Source organism: Ursus arctos, unplaced genomic scaffold (genome assembly GCF_023065955.2).
Source record: "Ursus arctos isolate Adak ecotype North America unplaced genomic scaffold, UrsArc2.0 scaffold_19, whole genome shotgun sequence".
NCBI classification, from domain to species: Eukaryota; Metazoa; Chordata; class Mammalia; order Carnivora; family Ursidae; genus Ursus; species Ursus arctos.
Genome location: NW_026622863.1, coordinates 56,515,681 through 56,537,903, shown reverse-complemented (window position 1 = coordinate 56,537,903; position 22,223 = coordinate 56,515,681). Strand labels below are relative to the sequence as shown.

At 42.6% G+C, this 22,223-nt stretch overlaps 2 protein-coding genes across 17 annotated transcripts in view; one reads left to right on the top strand and one right to left on the bottom strand.

The window, feature by feature from the left end:
* ZNF613 (zinc finger protein 613) overlaps window positions 1-22,223 on the top strand; it is a 55,540-nt gene that overhangs the window by 18,828 nt on the left and 14,489 nt on the right. For 2 of the 16 annotated variants that reach the window (XM_048223905.2, XM_048223904.2), the window contains exon 1: window positions 20,931-21,034. The exons of 10 other annotated variants lie outside the window; for them this stretch is intronic. The gene's annotated coding sequence lies outside the window, so the exon portion shown is untranslated. Of the gene's footprint in view, window positions 1-20,930; window positions 21,079-22,223 lie in introns of those variants that run through there. 4 more of the 16 variants (XM_057314028.1, XM_057314027.1, XM_048223903.2 and 1 more) reach the window with 3 other exon arrangements.
* Window positions 8,446-10,488, bottom strand: LOC113247313 (zinc finger protein 84-like). The gene is given in 2 exon segments (XM_048223975.2): window positions 8,446-8,867; window positions 8,870-10,488. Coding segments are annotated over 2 exon segments (1,626 nt in total). The 5' UTR covers window positions 10,443-10,488; the 3' UTR covers window positions 8,446-8,814.

Below are 22,223 nucleotides of genomic sequence, written 5' to 3'. Positions count from 1 at the left end.
TCAGCAGAGAGAAAAGGTCCATATGGCAAAATCTGGAGGAAATTAGGTGCCAGCTCCCAAGAGTCCTGTCTCCATGAAGTCACACAGGATATACTTATTTCCGCTAGCAACAGGTTGTGATAACACACATGAAATGTGTTAGCTTATTAGAGACAAGTGCCCATGGCTTTTTACTGGGGGTTCATATAGGCCCCCACTGCCTAACACATACCAAAATCCCAGAATCCCAGAGGAGACCAGGTGTTTAGGATAAACTATATATATATTTAAAGATTTTATTTATTTGACAGCCCACAGGCGAGGGGAGCAGGAGAGGGAGAAGCAGCTCCCCGCTGAGCAGGGAGCCTGATGCGGGGCTCCGTCCCAGGACTCTGAATCATGCCCTGAGCTGGAGGCAGATGCTTAACTGACTGAGCCACCCAGGCACCCCAACCATACTGTTTGAAAGGACAGTTATGCACAGTGAGCCATTCAATAGAGAATGATGAGAACCCTCCCTAAATCGAAGTTCCCAGATGTCAGGCAAGGGGCAATCTTGTAAGCAGGACTTTCTAAGAGCTTGTTGCCTCTTCTGCAACAGCAAGTAACCAACAGTGTCTGCTACAATATATTTGTAGGTTAGAAAAGTCCTATGATCACCAAAATTTACGCTGAGGAAAACATGACATAAAATTCCAACAGCTATTTCAAATTTGAGCCCTTGGTGGGTTAGGAATTTATTACTTCCACAACAAAACACTACCTATAATTTTTTTTTAATACGTACATATACTACCATTCTCATCTGTTTCTAAAACACACACAGAAAAAGAGGATGTATTGTTCGTGAATACATTCACATCTAGGAAAAGCATGAAGATATGTATGATATAAAACAAGATAGCAGTTATTATGGGGAGGAAAGAAAGACTGCTCCCCCCACTGCTTCAGGTCAATCCCAAATCCAGGTTGTTACCTGCACTTCTGACCAGTTGGCTATAAATCAGTTTCCACGACCTCCTTGGGTTCAATTAATCTGCTAAAGTGGCTCACAGAAGTCAGAGAAACATTTTACTTACATTACCACCTTATTATAAGATGATGTAACTCAGGAACAGTCAGACGGAAGAGATGTAGAGGGTATGGGGAAAGGGCAAGGAGCTTCCATGCCACTCTCCAGGTTTGCCACTCTCCCGGGACCTGCACGAGTTCTCCCACCCGGAAGCTCTCTGTTCCGTGGCCTGTGGGGTTTTTAATGGAGGCTTTGTTACACAGGCATGATTAACTCATGGGCCATTGGCGATTGATTCCACCTCCAGACCGAAGCCCTCCACGGAGGTTATGGGGAAGGACTGAAAGTCCAACCCCCTAATCACATGGTTGGTTCCCCTGGCAACTAGCCCCACTCACAGGTGTTTTCTATAAGTCTCATTAATATAACAAAAGACACCTTAAATACTCTTAAGGCTTAGAAATTCCCAAGGATTTTAAGAGCTCTTGCCAGGAAGGAGGAAAACTAAATATATATTTATTATAAATCACAAATCACAGTGACACCCAAGTAATCCAGTAAGAGCAAGAATCCAGGTTAAAAGCCAGATTCAGGGGCGCCTGGGTAGCACAGTCGTTAAGCGTCTGCGTTCAACTCAGGGCGTGATCCCGGCGTTATGGAATCGAGCGCCACATCAGGCTCCTCTGCTGGAAGCCTGCTTCTTCCTCTCCCACTCCCCATGCTTGTGTTCCCTCTCCCGCTGGCTGTCTCTGTCAAATAAATAAATAAAATCTTAAAAAAAAAAAAATCCAGATTCATTCCATCCCAAAATCCACACACTTGTCACTGGGCCAGTAGTATTTGGAGATGGGTGGGGCCGAGAAGTATAAATAACTGATAGAGCAAATCGGTAAAATGTTACATTAAAGGCACAATCTAGATGGTGGGTATATGTTCACAGTAAAATTCATTCAACTTCTCTGTGTTGGAATTTTTCATAATGAGATATTGTTTTCATAATTTCATAATAAAATTTTGAGCTGGAAAAAGCTATCAGTAATAAAGGTTTGGTGAAGTGACCAAAACAAAATAATGTTTAATAATGTTTTTATTTAATTTTATTTTTTTAACATTTTTCTTTTAAGTAACCTCTCCACCCAATGTGGATCTCAAACTTACAGCCTCAAGATCAAAAGTTGCATGCTCTATGACTGACCCAGCCAGGCGCCCCTAATAATATTTTTAAATTGTTTTACCAACTAAAGAAAATTAGGAGAAAAGAAAAATGAGAAATGAAAGGTTGGTTAAAAAGACACTATTTACAAATGCAACAAAGGCAAAAAAAAAAAAAAAAAAAAAAAAAACAGGAAGGAGAAGAGTCAGGGAAATACACCACTGGGTAAATGCCAAATCCTAAAAGTAATGACTAAATATTTCAAATATTCCAAAGCCATCCAAATAGATGCAAGTACTTAATCAGATTCTAGTCACAATGTCACTCCTTCTCTTACCTGTTTGTGTGTTAGTGTAGCCATTACAAAAATTCTTTTTTTTTAAGATAGATTTATTTATTTATTTATTTATTTTTATTTATTTATTTTTTTGACAGAGATAGAGACAGCCAGCGAGAGAGGGAACACAAGCAGGGGGAGTGGGAGAGGAAGAAGCAGGCCCATAGCAGAAGAGCCTGATGTGGGGCTCGATCCCATAACGCCGGGATCCCGCCCTGAGCCGAAGGCAAACGCTTAACCACTGTGCCACCCAGGCGCCCCCATTACAAAAATTCTTAATAAGAGAATTTGTTTTATGGAAATGCTTAGAATGTGAAAGTAACTTAAAAAAGCAGATTATCCCAGTGATTCCAGTTTATCTGAATTACGAAAATTAAGCAGAGAAAATAAAAGACAAAACTGAAACATACTATTTGAATAAGCAGTATCTTTGGAAAATAGAATTGGAAGGCTAGAAATGTTGTTTTACTGGTGTCATAATCTGAAAGCAAATATCCAGGTAAACTAGCGGTGAGAAGGCAAGTCAGAAAACTTACCAGTTTAGATTTGCTTAATCCTTGATCTACCTAAAATTCTTATCTGTGGGGACGAAAGGAGCGGGTGATGTGGGGGCCTAAAGAGACTTGCAAACTAGTCCTGGGAGAGGAACTGGACTGAAGGCGGGAGGGGGGGGTGGATGATAAAGGTCATCAGGTGTCTCACTGTCGGCTCCTCCATCACTGAGCCCCGCATTCAGTGCAGACAACGCTTTCACTGACAAATACCCACTCCCCTCCAGTTCTCAATCGCGGAGCCCAAACTCTGACCTCACGAGTCTCAGACCTGGAATGACTGACCATCGCAGCCCCCAACCTAGTAGCAAAGGCATCCCAGCCTCAGAGCCACGGACGCCCGCAGAGCTTCTCCCCTCCTTAACCTCTTCCGCTGACCTGGGTCTCCCCCGAACTCACTTCGATCTCCAGCTACCACACCTCACCTCTGCGAACTCCTCGGTTCCCGGCCGCAAGCCCAGCTCCCGGGAACCCGCTACGTTGGCCGCGGGGCCCGGAACGACTCCACTTCCGGCGTCTTCTCAGGCTGGGGCGGCTCCCTGAGCTCTCCCGCGGTGAGCGTCGGCCGTGCGAAGGCCGCGGCCGTCCTCGCGCCGCTCACCGGGGCCTCGAGGCCGTGCACCGGCTCGTTGCTGTGCACCAGCTTGTTCCCGCCCCGCCGCTTCAGCCCCTGCGCCGCGGCGCTGGGAGTTACAGATAACGCTGCGCAAACTGCACGGACGGACGAGAAACTCTCGGAAACGAGCGTCCCTGAGCGCAGCCATGTTGGCGAATGTTAGGGGTCCGTACAGCGGGGATCACGCCCCGGGAAAGAGGCTATGGGAGCGTCTCATAGGCTGGAATCTAAGTGGGCATCTCAGCCAGTGATATTAGGCTTGGAGGGTGTGCGTGAGGCTCACAATATAAATTCACAGTCAAGGCCACCTTTTGTTCCGGGCCTGTTTGGAAAACACCAAGTGTTGAAATTTGAAAGTGTGGTCTATGAAGTAAGTGGATACAAAAGCAGCTATGATGCTGTCGTAGCTTAAGCAATGTGGTGCGGATGGTTTTCTAAGGAATCACATGCAAGCATTCTTGATGGCAGTGCCATCCGATCTTAGCGCAGCTGCCTGCAACTAATGTTACTGGAAGAGTATTCTGGAGCGTGCTGTTTTGTCACTTTGGTGCGTTGGCCCGCGCTTTCTGCGCCTGCCTTCCCTTCTCTCTGCTCTCTAATCCAGGCTGCCCCACCTGCAGGAATAGTGAGCTAGGACAGAGACAAATCAAGTACAGTCACAACCTTTTAAGACAGTATAAATCGGCTAACTATAACTTTATAGAAATGTCCAAAACCTATTAAAATTATCCATTCCAGTAGGAGTTGCTGTGAATTTTTGGGGGGAAGATAAAATATCTGAGAATTGGCTCATCCACAAATTGGTCAATTTCCAACTTAAAATGTATCTTGGGGGGCCTAGGTGGTTCAGTGGGTTAAGTGACTTGCTTTCCGCTCAGGTCATGATCTGGGCGTCGTGGGATAGAGGTGCATGTGAGGCTCCGGCTCAGCGGGGAGTCGGCTTCAGGATTCTGTCTCACACGCACACTCTCCTCTCGCTCAAATAAATAAATCTTTTTAAAAAATATAGTATCTGGGGGGTGCCTGGCTGACTCAGTCCGTAGACTGTGTGACTCTTGATCTGAATCTGAGACCCTGGTTGAGTGTAGAGATTAAATTTTTTAAATGTATCTTTTAATGTTAATTCAGAGTTGCCTCTTCTGTGAATATTTGCCCATTGATTTTTATTCTTGTCATTTTCTTATTGATTTGTAAGAGTCCTTTATATAATCTTAAGTTTTCATCTTTTTACAATTTATTACAAATATATTCTCTCAATGTGCAGCTTGTTTTTACTGTTTTTTATGTATATTATATGAAATACCTCAACGTAGATGAAATTTATTGATCTTTCCCATTATAGTTTCTATCTATTTCTTTTCTTTCTCTTTCTTTCTTTCTTGGGGTGGGGTGGGGTGGTAAGGAGCTGAGGGAGAAGGAGAGAGAGAATCTTTTTTTTTTTTTTTTAAAGATTTTATTTATTTATTTGACAGACATAGAGACAGCCAGCGAGAGAGGGAACACAAGCAGGGGGAGTGGGAGAGGAAGAAGCAGGCTCATAGCCTCATAGCGAAGGAGCCTGATGTGGGGCTCGATCCCACAACACCGGGATCACGCCCTGAGCCGAAGGCAGACGCTTAACCGCTGTGCCACCCAGGCGCCCCAGGAGAGAGAGAATCTTAAGCAGGTTCCATGTACAGCTCAAAGCGTGACATGGGGCTCCATCTCATGACCCTGAGATCATGACCTGAGCTGAAATCCAGAGTCCCATACCTAATGGATTCAACCAATTAGGCACCCCACTACCTAGTTTTTTTAAAGAAATCCTTCCCCACATTAAGCTCAAAAACATTCTCTTGTATTTTCTTCTAAAACTTTTCGAGTTTTGCTCTGCGTATTTAGGGTTCCAGGGGTCAGCAAACTGCACCCTATGGGCAAAATCCAGCCCACAGCCTTTTTGCCTTTGACCTTAAGATTAGTTTTTAAATTTTTGAAGGATTGGGATGCCTGGGTGGCTCAGTCATTAAGTGTCTGCCTTTGGCTCAGGTCATGATCCTAGGGACCTGGAATTGAGCCCCGCATTGGGCTCCTTCCTCAAGGGGGAGCCTGATCCCTCTGCTTGTCTGCACGCGCTCTCGCTGGCAAATAAATAAATAATAAAATCTTTTTAAAAAATAAATAAATAAAATTTTAAAGGGTTAAATAAATGGAGATTGTATGTTTCCTGCAAAGCCTAAAATACTGTCTGGCCCTATATTAATCAAATAAGTTCACTGACTTTTAGTCTAATACATAAAGCATTGATTTGTGTAGGGTGTCACTTAGACACACTTTTTCTGTAGGATAACCAATTATCCTAGCAGTCTTTTAAAAATAACTGCCATTCGGGCACCAGGCTGGCTCAGTCAGTAGAGCTTGAGACTCTTGATTTCAGGGTTGTAAGTTCCAGCCCCACATTGGGTGTGGAGATCACTTAAAAATAAAAATCTTAAAAAATAACACAACAATAACTGCCATAGGGAGTTTGGCTAGCCTTTGTCCCTGGTTCCTAAGAAAGAGGTAACTTCTAAACCTTTATAATTTCCTGAGTGATAGGAGTGTCCTTGTTATACATGAAGGGCCCTCAAACCACAAGATAATTTCTGCTAAGGAGATGACTCAGGATAGGAGCTGGCTAGCCAGAAAAATCAACCATTTCATTAGAAGCTTGAGGCCTTGGAGCACCTGAGTGGCTCAGTCGTTAAGCGTCTGCCTTCGGCTCAGGGCGTGATCCTGGCGTTCTGGGATCGAGCCCCACATCAGGCCCCTCCGCTGGGAGCCTGCTTCTTCCTCTCCCACTCCCCCTGCTTGTGTTCCCTCTCTCGCTGGCTGTCTCTATCTCTTCAAATAAATAAAAATAAAATCTTAAAAAAAAGAAGAAGAAGAAGAAGATTGAGGCCTTAAGCCATATGGTATCAGTCTTACCTCCAGGGAGTGGAGGAGGCTGGAGATTGAATTTAACCTGAAATCGATCATGTCTGTGTGATAAAACCCAAATAAAATCTCTGGGAAGGAAGTTCAGGTGAAATTCCCTGATTGGCAATACTCTTTTGAGTATGTCATTTCTCAGTGCTGGGTGGGTAATGCATCTCAGAGGATGATGGAAGATTTAGGTTTACAACCTTCACAGACTTTTTCCTATTTGTCTCTTTTTTTGGTGGTTCTAATTTGTATCCTTATGCTACAATAAAACTGGAATAAGAGATGGGGCGCCTGGGTGTGTCAGTCGGGTAAGCGTCTGCCTTTGGCTCAGGTCATGATCCCAGCATCCTGGAATTGAGCCCCGCATGGAGCTCCACGTGGAACACGGCCTTGGGCTCCCTGGAGCCTGCTTCTCCCTCTGCCTCTGCTCCTCCCCCTCGCTCATGCTCTCTTGCTCTCATGTGCACATGCTCTCTTTCAAAATGAATAAATAAAATCTTTTTAAAAAACTGGAATAAGAGGGGCGCCTGGGTAGCGCAGTCATTAAGCGTCTGCCTTCGGCTCAGGGCGTGATCCCGGCGTTATGGGATTGAGCCTCACATCGGGCTCCTCTGCTATGAGCCTGCTTCTTCCTCTCCCACTCCCCCTGCTTGTGTTCCCTCTCTCGCTGGCTGTCTCTATCTCTGTCAAATAAATAAATTTTTAAAAATCTTTAAAAAAAAAAGAAAAATAATTTACGAGACTTTCCAGCTACATTTCTAGAAAGGGATTAATAAAAACACCTCTAAAGTTTCACTTATGCTCTTTGAAAGGGATGTGTACCTTGTACAGGAGACGGGAAATAGGAGCTTACTTTATTTGACTATAGGAACAAGTTACATTGTCCAATCAAGCAGTAGCAGGACCAATGCTAGTATTTAATTTCTGTCTTCTGATATCAGGCATGATCTCTCAAACTCTTTAGAATTCAAAAGGGTATAAAACTTGTGAATACTCATTATCTTCAAACCCTAAATATCTGATTGGTTTAGAAGAAACAAAATTCTTTATTACAGATACTTCTACTGTATTTCATCCAACCTAAGATACCTTTGATTGTGTGATACACCATTATTTTGTGTACTAAGTTCTCCATTTAAATCTTTTTTTTTTTAAGGATTTTATTTATTTGACAGAAAGACACGGTGAGAGGGAACACAAACAGGCGGAGTGGGAGAGGGAGAAGTGGGCTTCCTGCTGAGCAGGGAGCCCGATGCGGGGCTCGATCCTAGGACCCTGGGATCATGACCTAAGCTGAAGGCAGACACTTAACGACTGAGCCACCCAGGCGCCCCTCCATTTAAATCTGCCAAGTCATCAACTGTGTGCTGCATTCTAACTTCATTGTTAATTATGTGTAGGGGGAAATTCTACCTTGGAATCAATGAAAAAAACATTTTACTCAAGGAACTTTCAAAATCTTCTAGGCCCATTTACAAATACCAGGAAATGGGTGGCAGGGGAGGAGATATTCAGTATTTTATTAAGATTCCTTACTAAAATAATGAACCATGTAGTTCAATTACAACTTATATAGCACTGTAATGATATAAAGATTAAATGCAGACTATTCTATTGGCAAGTTTTGTGTACATTTAAGTACATGTACTAGGGAGTCACGATTGCTATGCTAACACATGCAATTCTCAATTATGAACAATCATTTTAATATTAAAAATAGATGTAAAACACATGTTCTCACATAGTTCTGATATAATATTTGCTGTGTTTTCTGACAAGTGTATTTATTTACATACTTAAAATTTTCCATAATGCTGATTATGTCACAATTATATTTACATACTTATAATTTTCCATAATGCTGATTATGTCACAATTACAGGAAATGACATCCCACATGATAACCATAAAAGAGGATACTCCAGGTTCACTGAAGTATAGAATTTTTTCCTCAGTGTCAATTCTCTGATACCGCTGCATGCCAACAACATCCTCACAATCAATACACACACACAGACACACACAGACACACACACACACATTCCCTCCTATTTGTTCCTTCTGGCTACATTCAGTTGACATGTGTGAAGGAAGGTATTTCCTCCTGTCTGGCATTCTGCCTAGTACCATTCTCTTATAAGCATGAGGTGTGAGTCTGGAGGGGGGGAAAAAGTGTGTCCACGTCCGTAGTCTTAAGGTTTCACTCCTATGTAAACTCTGGTGTAATCAGCTTTTCACTTTCAATGACAACTTCTGGATATTCACTTCATTCATGATTTCTCTCCTCTATGAGTTTTCTGGTGTAAAATGAGGCTGAATTTGTGGGAGAAAGTTTTCCAACACTCACTGCATCCATAAGGTTTCTCTCCTGTGTGAGTTCTTTGATGTATAATAAGATGTGACTTCTGGGCAAAAGACTTCTGACATTCACTGCATTCATGGGGTTTCTCTCCTGTATGTGTCTTCTGATGTAAAACGAGGCTAAACTTGATAGGAAAAGTTTTCCCACATTCACTGCATCCATAGGGTTTCTCTCCTGTATGGATTCTCTGATGAATAATAAGGCTAAACTTGTGAGAGAAAGTTTTCCCACACTGGAGGCATTCGTAAGGTTTCTCTCCCGAGTGAATTCTCTGATGAATAAGGAGATAGGACTTCCGGCTGAAGGCTTTGTGGCATTCATTGCATTCATAAGGTTTTTCTCCGGTGTGAGACCTCTGATGAATAGTGAGGTGTGACTTTTGGGTAAAAGCTTTCTGGCACTGACTGCATTCATAAGGTTTCTCACCTGTATGTGTTCTTTGGTGTAGAATGAGACTAAACTTGATGGAGAACGTTTTTCCACATTCAGTGCACCCATAGGGTTTCTCTCCTGTATGAGTTCTCCAGTGAGTATTGAGGAGTGACTTTACACTAAAGCCTTTTCCACATTCGCTGCAGTGATAAGGTTTCTCTCCTGTGTGAGTTCTCTGATGTCTAATGAGCTCAGATCTCTGGATGAAGGCTTTTCCACATTCACTGCATCCATAAGGCTTTTCCCCTGTATGAGTTTTTTTATGTAAAATGAGACTAAACTTAAGGGGGAATGTTTTCCCACATTCATCACAGCCATAGGGTTTCTCTCCTGTGTGAGATCTCTGATGAATAATGAGCTGTGACTTGTTGCTGAAGCTTTTCTCACACTCACCACATCTGTAGGGCTTCTCTCCTGTATGAGTTCTTTGATGTGAAGTGAGTTGTGACTTATCGCTGAAGCTTTTCTGACATATACGACATTCAAACCGTTTCTCTCCTGTGTGAGTTCTCTGATGTTTATTAAGGCAAGACTTATCAGTAAAAGCTTTCCCACATCTATTGCATCCATAAGTTTTCTCTCCTGTATGGATTCTCTGGTGTAAAATGAGATGGGATTTCCGGCTGAAGGCTTTCTCACATCTACTGCAACCATAGGGTTCCTCTCCGGTGTGTGTTCGCTGATGCTTAATGAGGTCTGACTTCTGGGAAAAGGCTCTCCTGCAGTCACGGCAGTTATACTGTTTCTCTCCTGTTCGAGTTTTCCAATGTTTAATAAGCTGTGACTTATGGCTGAAAGCCTTTAAATGTTCATTATATTCATTGTATTTTTCTCCAGTATAAATTTTCTCATGCTTAGTATAAAGAAAGACTTCGTCATAGCCATTAAATTCAACTTTCTTTCTTGCATAGCTTTTATTCTGAATAATGTACTCTAAACTAGGTTTCAAATGTTTCCCAAGTATGTCAAATGTATGGGATCTTTGTGCTAAAGGGACATCAAAGTTTAGGCTTAGAGACAATATTTTTCTAAATGCATTATTTTCGTGGTGACTCTCCATAGTTTCAAGGTTGCCTTGATTTTCTTTGTGCCCATCTGTATGACAATCAACTTCCCAGGTGTCTTCTAGAAAGGAGACCAATGAGCCACAATGACCATGTACTAGAATTCCATAGCAAAGGCCAAGCAGAGAAGAGGAAATGAGGCTGGGTATACAATGAAAGTCTGAGACATTTGTAAGTGGAAGGAGGGAAAAAAAAATGGAATAAACTATAGAATGTGGAGACAAGGGACAATTTACAAATGCTGAGTATATTAGACAAGAGAGCTATAACCATGAATAATGGGGATGGAGATGAGGAGAAGGCAGGTAAACTGAGGATGCCAGGGAGAAAGATTAGAAGAACAAGTTCCAAGATGAATTAAAGTGGAATATGATCCAAATACATAAGAGAAGAAAATGTATTCTTTTTATTTTTTTGGAAACTTTTTTTTTTTTAAGTAGGCTCCACACCCTACATGGGGCTTGAACTCACAACCCTGAACACACTCTACCAAAGGAGCCAGTTAGGCGCCCCCAGAAATGTATTCTTTTAAAAACCAAGCAAAAGAATCCTAATATGGAGAGATTAAAAGGTAGAGTCAAGGGGCACCTGGGTGGCTCAGTCGGTTAAGTGTCTGACTCTTGATCTCAGTTCAGGTCTTGATCCTCAGGGTCGTGAATTCAAGCCCTGTCTTGGGTTCCATCCTGGGCATGGAGCCTACTTAAAAAAAAAAGGGAGCCAATATTAATGTATGTGGGAACTTATGTTCCCTGTGCTGTCACACTCAGAGCTTAAAAACTTCAAGATTTCTCCAAACAATAGGTCCCTGTTTCTGACCAAACAAGAATTTCCCTCCATTTATGTCACAGGGCTGGTTTTTCACTCACCTGGATGACTCTGACTCTGGATTTCTTCCTCTGTTATCCATGGTGTTCCATTTTCCAACTGGTAGAATGCATCTGCTTTGGTAACTTGGTACCCTACTCAAGGAAAATTATAGCAGATCCATGGACCCAAATACTTGGGCCACAAGGCCTCTGAAAAATGGGGAAGGTTATATTTAAGGGCCTGTACAATTTGGATCGTAGCCAAATAATGGCCTTTTACTTTGGGCGTGAAAGAAAAGCACTCTGTTAGAGGCCAGGAGGTACTAAAATCTATGATGTATGAATTCAAGTTCAAAAAAGTAAGGTACTTGTAAGGGGCCACACATTTCATCACTGAGAAAGGAAAGGCAATTGATTGCCTACATTACCCTGGGAAAGCTCTGCTTACCCACTGATACTAGGTTGCTATAATTTTCCAACATCACATCTTGATACAGGTTCTTCTGAACGGGGTCCAGTAGCTGCCACTCCTCCCATGTGAAAACCACAGCCACATCCTTGAATGACAGTGACCCCTGAAATAGAACATTCCTATTCATTTCTAAAGGGATTATCATTGGTTAATACTGTGAAGATAAGTATAATATAATAATTTATCCTATGGTAAGTCATTTGACTGCTTTCTGTATAACTAGCGTTGCATTATGCTTTGTAGGAAAAACTGTTTTTTTATTTAAAATATCCTGTCTTTATGCTTCCAGTCATTCATTGATGTACACGTTCCCTCTTTCACAAAAGAGAAATAGAATAGAACATCCTCAAATCCTTTAATCTAGGAACTATCTACAATCTATGTGAATGCACCCATAGTCAGAGACTGCACTAGATACTCCTTTGTATATAAGATTCTCTCCTACCCTGAAGGAGCATACTAGCTTGCAGAGAGAGGAATGCAAGTGCATGAGAATACAACACATTTACATAAGGCGAGAAAGAAATGTACACCACGTGGGCACCAATGGGGAGGAGAAAAATTATAAAGGTTGAACTTCAGAGAGGGGAGGAGGGCAGTGAATGGAATTCAAGAAAGAAGTAACATGAATGACAGCACAGTGAAAAACCATGAGCATTTAAAACACTACAAATACATTTCTTCCTGAGTTGTGAAGTCAAATGACTGAATTTAGAGTAGGTAGAACACACTATAGGCACTCGAAAATTTTTTCACTTATTATTTTTGTTAGTTAAATGTTGATAGGGATAGACTTCCGAGGTACTCGGTTAAGTGCATTTAATAAGTTACAGAAAGTACATAAACTGTAACGTCAGTTATGACAATGGGTATTAGGTTCTGTGTGGTAAAGCGCTGACTCAGCAGGCCTGGGTTCCCCAAGCACTGCATGCTCCAAAGAAAGGCCTGTCTTCAGGAGAACCGGCCCCTGACTTGGTCCTGGGAGATAACTTCTGAACCCCTGTAATATCCAGCCCTCTACAGGTGTTTTCACATTCCTGAAACCTTGGGCTATGCTCTATCAGTTTGAATTTTGGGGGCTGGCGACTCAGTAGCGGAGGTTAGTCATGTATGCTGAATGCCTGTGTTGACTGACTCCCAATAAGATCCTAGGCACCACGGGGCATGTGAGCTTCCCTGGATGGCAACACTTCCCACCTGTTGTTACACATCACTGCTGGGACAATGAAATGCTATTCAAGCCACTCCACTGTGCAAGGACAACCGTAAGCTGGTGCCTGGTCTCTCCTAGACTCTCTGTGTCTTTTGCCTTTGTTGACTTTAGTCTGTATCTTTTCACTATAATAATTCATACCTGTGAGAGCTTTTTTTGAGTCCTTTTGATTTCTTTCAGAGAATCATTGAACCTGAGGGTTGGCCAAGGACCCCCCCCAACTCAAATATATACAAATTCATAGTTACATATTTAAATCCTGACAGGGGAAGTCAAAAGAATACACCTAAGTTATTATATAGTTTATCTTGAGGATGATGAAAAAGGATTAATAGAGGACTTAAGTGTTTAGCTCTAGAAACTTCTGTACTATTTGAAACTTTGAAACTGAGAACACTTTAAGCTTTACTAATGTAATTGGAATTTTAATTTAAAAAAAATTTTTTTGGAATTTTTTTAAAATAGAAGAAATGGATTATGAACTGAGATTATGAAGGAAACATTCTAAAACTTTGCTAATAGATGTAACTTGGAAATGTTTGCTAATGAATATAAATTGGGGTTTCTCAGCCTCAACCCTACTGACATTTTGGGCTGGATAACTTTTTGTGGTGGAGGCCTGTACCATGTGTTGTGGAATGTTTAGCAGCATCCCTGGCCTCTATTTACTACATCCTATTAGCAGTTATGACAATAAAAAACGTCTCCAGACATTGTCAAATGTCCCCTGGGCAGACAAAATCATCCCGAATTGAAAACCACTGATTTAAAGAAAAAACTGAATTTTGAGGGCTGTTTGTGGAAGACCAAATGATGGTCTTAGAATCCATCCATTTTTCTTGATAATCTAGATATTATCCCTGGATAAAGTCAGACCACCAGGAGCCTATGGAATTGAACTACTAATACTAAAGACAAGTGTGCAGCTCGATTTTATGAACTGTTTAGAATTTTCTGGGTCATAATCTATTTTCGAACTTAAAATAACTTGTACATTGGGGCACCTGGGTGGCTCAGTCAGTTGAGCATCTGCCTTCGGCTTGGATCATGGTCCCAGGGTCCTGGTCTCTATCGCTATCTCTGTGTCTCTCTCTCAAATAAATAAATAAAATCTGTAAAAATAATAATAATAATTTATATAAACATACGATTTACATATTCTCATTGCAACCTGGCTGTGAAGTTAATCCTTTGTCTATTTTTCCCCAAATACTTTTTTTTTAAAGATTTTATTCATTTATTTGACAGAGAGAGAAACAGCCAACGAGAGAGGGAACACAAGCAGGGGGAGTGGGAGAGGAAGACGTACGCTCCCAGCAGAGCAGGGAGCCCAATGTGGGGCTTGATCCCAGGACCCTGGGATCATGCCCTGAGCCGAAGGCAGATGCTTAATGACTGAGCCACCCAGGCGCCCCTATTTTTTCCCAAATTCTGACATTTATCTCTTCATGCTATATCTGGTATAGAGTAGTCCTCATAAATACTGAATAAACATATTCTTTTAATACATGTATTATAAGTCTCTTCAAACCCAGGGAAGGCCTAATGGAAAATAAATATATAAATAAACTCACTTGGGACTTGGACATTTTCTGGAGCCCTTAGCTACCATCAGAAAGTCTAATATATGCTCTGTTGTTGATTCTGGGCTCTATTCTGAAGCTCTAGTTCAAGGTCTCTGGTCAAGGATGCAGTGTTGATCTTCATACCTTCACTTTCTTCCCTCATAGGAACTATTTTATCCCAGGAAGCCAGGACCTGGGGATGAATATAATAGATTTTCTGAGTTGTTTGAGTCCTTATTTGTATGTGTATATGTATTTTAGATATACACAAATACATATATATATATATATATATATATATAAATTTATGTTTTCTTTAGATCGTAGGTTAATATGATAGTCTAAAGAAAAAAGTAATATATAACCTGATGACTTATTTTTCAATAAACATATAATTATTTTATAACAAAGAAACATAAACAAAGCTGTCATCGTTAAATTATGTAATTTTACCAAAACTGTACTCAAAACTAAATCTGCACTTAGAGAAAGACCATTATCAAAGAAACACTGGGGGGAAAGTCCAATGAGAAATTTTTAAAATCCTAAAAAATCCAGAGAAACAGGTATAAATACTGGAATACTGCTTGCTAACCTGTCTTGGGTATCTACTGGGTGATCTTTAACTGTATGAGTAGTTAGCACTGTTTATTTTTTGTTTTCGTTTAACAAATGGGAAAAGAGTCTCAGAGAGGTTGAGAAACTTGCTCTAAGTTCACATAGTAAAGTGGCAGAATGTGGATAAAACCCTTAGGTCTGCCCAAATCCAAAGTCCATATTTTTTTCTCTGAGTTAAACTTACCTGCAGGTGTTCTAACTGCTTACCTGGAAAACCTACAAGAATCGATTAGTAATTACATTTGTTATAAGAGTTCAGTAAAGAAAGGGAAGATTTTTTTTTAATTAGCTGCTTTTATATCTACCAGAAAATAAAAAATAAAATAACCATTGCAGACCCTCAAAGACAAGAAAGGAAGCTGCCCCAAGCACTGACCTCCCCACAAGCCACGCCATTCACTGACCACCCCTAAAGATCAATCACTGACCCCTCCCCCCAAGTACATCCCAAACACTGACTTAAGCAAAGACATCAAAAGCACTAAACTATCTACCAAAGATGTCTCAATCACTGAACCCCCACCCCCAACCCCATGAATATTCCCACCATGGACACTGGCATTAGTAAACCCTCCCAAGGACCTCCTGATCATTGACATGTTCCAAGGATTCTTCAGTCACTGACCTTTTTCCAAGGATGCTCCAATTGCTGACATGCCCCTCAAGGCCGTCCTAAGTACCAATCTTCCCCATAATTCCTTTTCAGACACTGACACAACCTCAAAGACACCCCCATTCCTGACTTCTTTCATGAACACCCCAAACACTGACCTCCCATCATTCGTCATCAATCAGTGACCTTACCTGAAAGATGCCCCTGTCACTGACCTATCCCAAGCGCATCCAAATCACTGACTCACTGTTTAGGTAACGCCAATGACTGATTTGCCTTCAAGACCGCCCCAGTCACTGACCTCCCCTACAAAGCAATACCCCAAGCCCTAACAACTTTCTCCAGGCCACTCCAGTCCCTGACCATCCCCAGGCCTGCACCATTTCCAACTACCCCGCTCCCTCAATCACAGAATGCATCCCCCACCCCACAGCGGCTTTCTTCTCTCATGGACAACCCAAGCCTCCCCTACCATTAACTCCAAATCTCCACAAACCTCGCTCAACCTTACTCCGCTCCCAAAAGGCGAAACTGAGACCCCTTAAGAGAGCCTTCGCGCACCAGTTGGGTGGGTGCAAAGAGCCACGGTCCATTACTTCGGCTTCAGACTCACAAACGCTACTGTTCCACCTCACAAAGTCAAGTTTAACGTCTGTGGCATCCGAGTCTACAGGCTGCCAAACCACCACCCCGGAGGCATCCTTGCACAGTGGAAGATTCCGTTCGGCTTTCGGTCTTTAGACAAAGACACTACAAGAGAGTATGGCGGCGCCCTGTTGGCCGATTTATGTGGGAGCCGCCATATTGGAAGACCTGTCGTACAACTCATTTTTCTGCCCGAGAGGACAGTACTAGCCCCGGTACGACAGTTGTGAGCGACACAAAGGGCGATGCGCACGCTCCCGTCTCTATGGATGTCTTAGGCGCACCAAGCCCAAAGGCCGTGGACTCCGCTTTGCGGGCGGAGCGCGCCAAGCAGCAAAACTTTGTAGCGGGCGCGGCCATCTTGAAAGAGATGCACATGTCCGTACAGGAGTGGGCGTCCTCCTTTAAGGAGTGGAAAGCATTGGAGCAACTTTAGGGAATGCTTATACAGAATGGTTTAGAGTTCCGAGAAGCCAAAGTTGTACGACAAAGGCGGTAGGCCTCGCTGTGGGCACAGAGTAAACTAATGTAGTTTAAGGAAAAGATTTTTTCTTGCCAGGAACGGTGGTGGTGGTTAGGTGACATCTCTAGGGTGAAAGGCGAGAGGGCTAGTGGGAAAGTAGAGCTAGTAGTGAGGGAGGGGCTATGCTCTTCGTAAGGTAGAGGGTGGAGAAATGTGGGGATAGACTAGAAATTGTTGGAAGAAATTTCTTAACAGATTTTTATATCAACTCAAATGTTTTCACATTTAATTTCTAGTGAAGTAATTATCATAATTGGAATTGAGTTAAAGAGAATGAAAAATATTTATTGGGTAGATAATTCTAGATTGTTGTCCCAAACCGGTTCTACTGATGAATACATTTTACTGGCTGCTATCCTTTTTCAAAAACTGGACTCTGGGGAGGTGGGGCCTGGATGGCTCAGTCAGTTAAGCGTCTGCTTTCAGTTCCGGGTCCTGGGATTGAGTCCCAGGCCAGAGGGCTCTCTTTCAAACCTGCTTTTCCCTCTCCCTCTGCACCCCCCACCCCCGCTTGTGCTCTCATGCTCATGCTCTCTCTCAAATAAATAAATAAAATCCTAAAAAAAAAAAGAAAAAAGAAAAAAGAACTTGATACTAAAATGAATAGCTAATTTATATTAGGCGTATAGACATTTTTTGAATAGGGAACTACTTCAGGTGTAGTAATTACGTTATCTTGCTTAGTACTCTGAAAGCTGATGTGGAACTGGTGTCTGGATTGAACAGCCAAGAAAAAATTCTTGAAACATCTTTGGTGTAAATAGGTGGTTTTATTAATGCATGGGGACAGGACCCTTGGGCAGAAAGAGATGCACTGGGATTGTGAGGAGCAATTGATTATATACTTTCAATTTGTAAGAGGGTTAGGGATAGCATAAATCTCTAAGGAATTTTGGAAGCAAGGTTTCCAGGACTTTGAGGGGGCTAGCTATTGTTAGGAAAAGGTCATTTATTACTGTCTAATAAAACCTTAGTCACGATGATGTGGGAAACAAAGGCAGAAGAAAAATTATTAAATTTCCTTACTACTTGCAGCCCACTGACAAGCCCTTGAGGTGGGCTGAGTTACATTTCTGTAGGGACTCAACCACCTGGATGTTGACACTTTGCTAAGGTCAAGAGGCAATCTTAGCCCAACCCCGAGGATCCTGTAAGTCTACTTTGACATATAAAAATTCCTTTGGAAACTTCCTTTATCTCTACCTTTCCCCCCAAGATACATGTTGGCAATAATCCGCCAAGTATATGACCCACCAATATACATCTGAGGAGTCTCATCGAGTAAGAGACAGGCAGGGGTGTGTAGGAAGAGATAGGTAGGGAGCTAGGTGATCAGGTGCACAGAAATCCTGGTCAGTTCTAAATAAAAGACTGTTGGTGGAGGCCCACTTTGGCAACCCTGTCAGGACCCCTCTCAATCCTGAGAGCTTCTTCTGTGTGCTTGCTTAATAAAACTCTATCACTTTACTTACTCCCCTTTGTTGGCAAGATTCATTCTTTGAACCTGTGAGACAAGAACTTCACTCTCCTGCTTCATTGAGACTCTTCAGATGTACATCAGTGGGCCGTATGCTTGGCAGATGATTGCTAACATATATCTTGGGGGTTAGAGATAAAGGAAGTTTCCAAATGAATTTTTGTATGTTGAAGTAGAGTTACAGAATCCTGGGGTTGGGGGGGTTGGGCTAGGATCTCCTTTTGCCCTTAGCAAAGTAATAACACTGAGGCAGTTGAGTTCCTAGAGGAAGGTCACTCTGCCTGTCTGAAGGACTTGTCAACAGATATAAGTTTTAAGGAAATTTAATTTTTTTTCTTTTGCCTTTCTTCTCCACATCAAAAGCTACTGATGATGACTTTAAATATTACCCTCTTCACACATGGCGGGGGGGAAAGGCCAAGTCTATCAGAATGCCCATTTCCTCAGTATCTCATCAATCTTTTAATCTTTGCCCATCTTAAGGGTGAATAAAAACCTTACTTCAGGGGCACCTGGGTGGCACAGTAGGTTGGCTGTCCAACTCTTGGTTTCAGCTCAGGTCATGATCTCAGGGTTGGGAGATTGAGCCCTGTGTCAGGCTCCATGCTCAGCGTGGAGTCGGCTTCAGACACTCTCCCTCTCCCTCTATCCCTCCCCCCTCTCAAACAAATAAATCTTTTGTGTTTTTTTTTTTAAGATTGTATTTATTTATTTGACAGAGAGAAAGAGAGAGAGAGCGAGAGTGCACAAGCAGGGGGAGCGGCAGGCAGAGGGAAAGGTAGAAGCAGGCTGAATCCTGCAGGGCTCAATCCCAGGACCCTGGGATCATGACCCAAGCTGAAGGCAGATGCTCAATGGACTAAGCCACCCAAGTGCCCCTGAAATAAATAAATCTTTTTTTAAAACTTATTTCTGTTTTTCTTTAATCTTGTAAGTTTCTTGTTTACTTCCACCCCCCCCCCCATTTTAAGTTGGTCAACTTTTTCTTAATTGTATTGTGGGTATTTGTAACTATTATTCTACCCCCATTCTCCTATATTGACAGACACCCTAGTTTGGGACTATTATGAATAAAGGAGCAATGAATTTTCTTGTGTAAGTCTTCCTAAGGACATATCATTTCAGTGTTTTTGAGTAAATATATAGGAGTGGAATTGCTGCCTCATATGGTTCTCAGTTTTTAGTTATTTACTTAAGTAATCTCTACACCCAACATTCTGGGGATTCTGACTGAGCCACCCAAGCGCCCCATGGTTTTATTTTGCAATTCTCTTAAGCTTAAGAGTAAGTTTTGAAAGGAGTTTTACTCTTTTAAAGTTTGTAAAAGTTTAAGTAATATGGATATACTAGTAGTTGATTTTTAATTTGGGGGCTTTATCCACAGATTTATCATAAAGGAAACTTCAGAACAAATCCTGCAAATACAGTTCTCTGCACATAGGAATTTCCTTTTCCTCATTCTTCTAGGAGTTACATGTTAATTTTGGTTGGATTAGATTTGGTATTTACATTATGATGAATATGTGAATAGTATTTATAGCTCAGCCATGTAGTGTACAATGATTATTTTTCCTTTCTTGTACAATTTTTTTTTAAAAGATTTTATTCATTTATTTGACAGAGAGAGAGACAGCCAGCGAGAGAGGGAACACAAGCAGGGGGAGTGGGAGAGGAAGAAGCAAGCTCATAGCGGAGGAGCCTGATGTGGGGCTCGATCCCATAATGCCAGGATCACGCCCTGAGCCGAAGGCACACGCTTAACCGCTGTGCCACCCAGGTGCCCTTTCTTGTACAATTTTTAATTCTTCCTGGAGTTGTCTTATTTATTCCTTCCAGAAATTCTGGCCCTTGGTTCTCAGAAAGCCCGCCCTTGGCACTAGCTCCACGTGGGAGCCCGCTACCCTCCTGTGAATAACTTGCCACCTGAACACTGGCTTGGGACTGCTCTCCTCACTTTTCTGGGCGGTAACTGAGGCTCGGTTTCTTCCAGTCGCTGTTTTTCACTTCCTTGGATAGCTTTATCATTCTCCCTGTACAGTGAGTGTTTCTCCAGATACTTTTTTTTTGTCCTCAAAAATCTTCCTCTCTGCCTCCATATCCAGTCAGAAGCGTTCCTAGGGTATTTGTCCTTTGGCCTTTACGTTTGCTTTTCTTCTTCCGTGAAAGACTTTTTATTTTTGTACGATACCTAAGATGGCTGCGCCTTGTGTTTTCCAAATCTTTCTTCGTGCAAAGTGGATTACTTTTCTTGCCAGCCCGCTGAGGTGTAGATAGCCTACCCCATGTTTGCCTTGTGTAAGTTTGAGTTTCTGAAAATCCGTGCAGTTTGCAGCGCAGGATTTAAGGTGCAAGAAATGGGAGTATTTTCGGTAGGTTTTCTCTGTTCGAGCCTTACCTGGCTATTCTGCCCAAAACGGCCACTTCGCCTTCTGTACCTCGATTATTGAAAGATGGCCGCATACGGGACCAATGGCCAGATGGGCGCAGACATATTGACTCTAGGAAAAGCCGGAAGTCCAGACGGCCGTGCTCCGCAGAAACGCCTCTGGCCCTCGTCGGCCTCCGTCACCGGCGCGGAGGCCGGGCATGGGCGCGGCAGCAGTATTCGCGGAAGTGCAGCTTGTAGGAGGTCGCGGTGGGGTCACTAGAAAATCAGGTCTGTGTGTGATACGGTTTGTGGAACAGGATGAGAGGTCTAAGGTGATTGTGGGTTCCCGAGTGGGTGGAGGCGTGGGTTCCGTTGGGGAGAGGAAGCAAGTGGAAGCCCGTGACGGGGAGTCTGTGGGTGCGGTGGCTTTGGAGTCGGTTCTGAAGGATTGTGGGGGTCAGTGATTACAGGTGTGTGGAGATCGACGTTTCCGAGTCGGTGGTGAGGGTTTGGTTTCTGTCTGTAGCGCCCAGTGATTGAGGACTAGGGAGGGGGGTGGTTTTTGTCAGTGAAAGCGGTGTCCACTTCAGATTCGGGTTTTAGCTTGCGGCTCAGCGACGAGCGGGGGCGCGCGGTCAGCGAACTCTAGTGTTTCGGGATTATTCCGGGGGTGGGGGAGGTCCAGGTGTGTCGGCTGTTGAGAGGTTTGTGGCAGCTGAAGCACGTGGGTGGGTGGGTGGGTTGAGGTTCCAATGTTTCTTTCCCTCCAATCCAAGCCCCTAGTTTGCCTTTAGCTTTACACATCTCCGCTCGACCCCGTAGTTACGAGAGCTTTGCTGGAGATGGAGGATTAAAGACAACCAAAGTGGTTTCTACTAAAGATGAGGATTTTGCCCTTTCTGCAGGTACACTGTGTGCACGCATACGCACGCACACACACTTGGAAATGTTTCTTTTCGGTGCCATTGTAACACAAGTAAAGTAACATTGCTGTTACCCCAGTTTTGCTCCCCAGTGCTAATATTCGTTAACCTTTTTTTTCCATTTATTTCCCCTTCAGTCTTTATTTTTCGATGTTTCAGTTCCAGTAACCTCCTGAAACACTGGCATTGTTTGCCTCAATATTTAGTTTCATGTCATAAATACCATATGATACACAAAATTTTTTTTCATTAAAAATTGTTTTTTTTTTTTTAAAGATTTTATTTATTTATTCGACAGAGATAGAGATAGCCAGCGAGAGAGGGAACACAAGTAGGGGGAGTGGGAGAGGAAGAAGCAGGCTCATAGCGGAGCCTGATGTGGGACTCGATCCCGTAACGCCGGGATCACGCCCTGAGCCGAAGGCAGACGCTTAACCGCTGTGCCACCCAGGCGCCCCAAAAATTGTTTGTTTTTTTAACTTCTGTAACAGTCGGGAGGCAAATCTGTGCCAAAATGACTGGAATCACTTAGTCTCTGCATTCATTTAGATAGA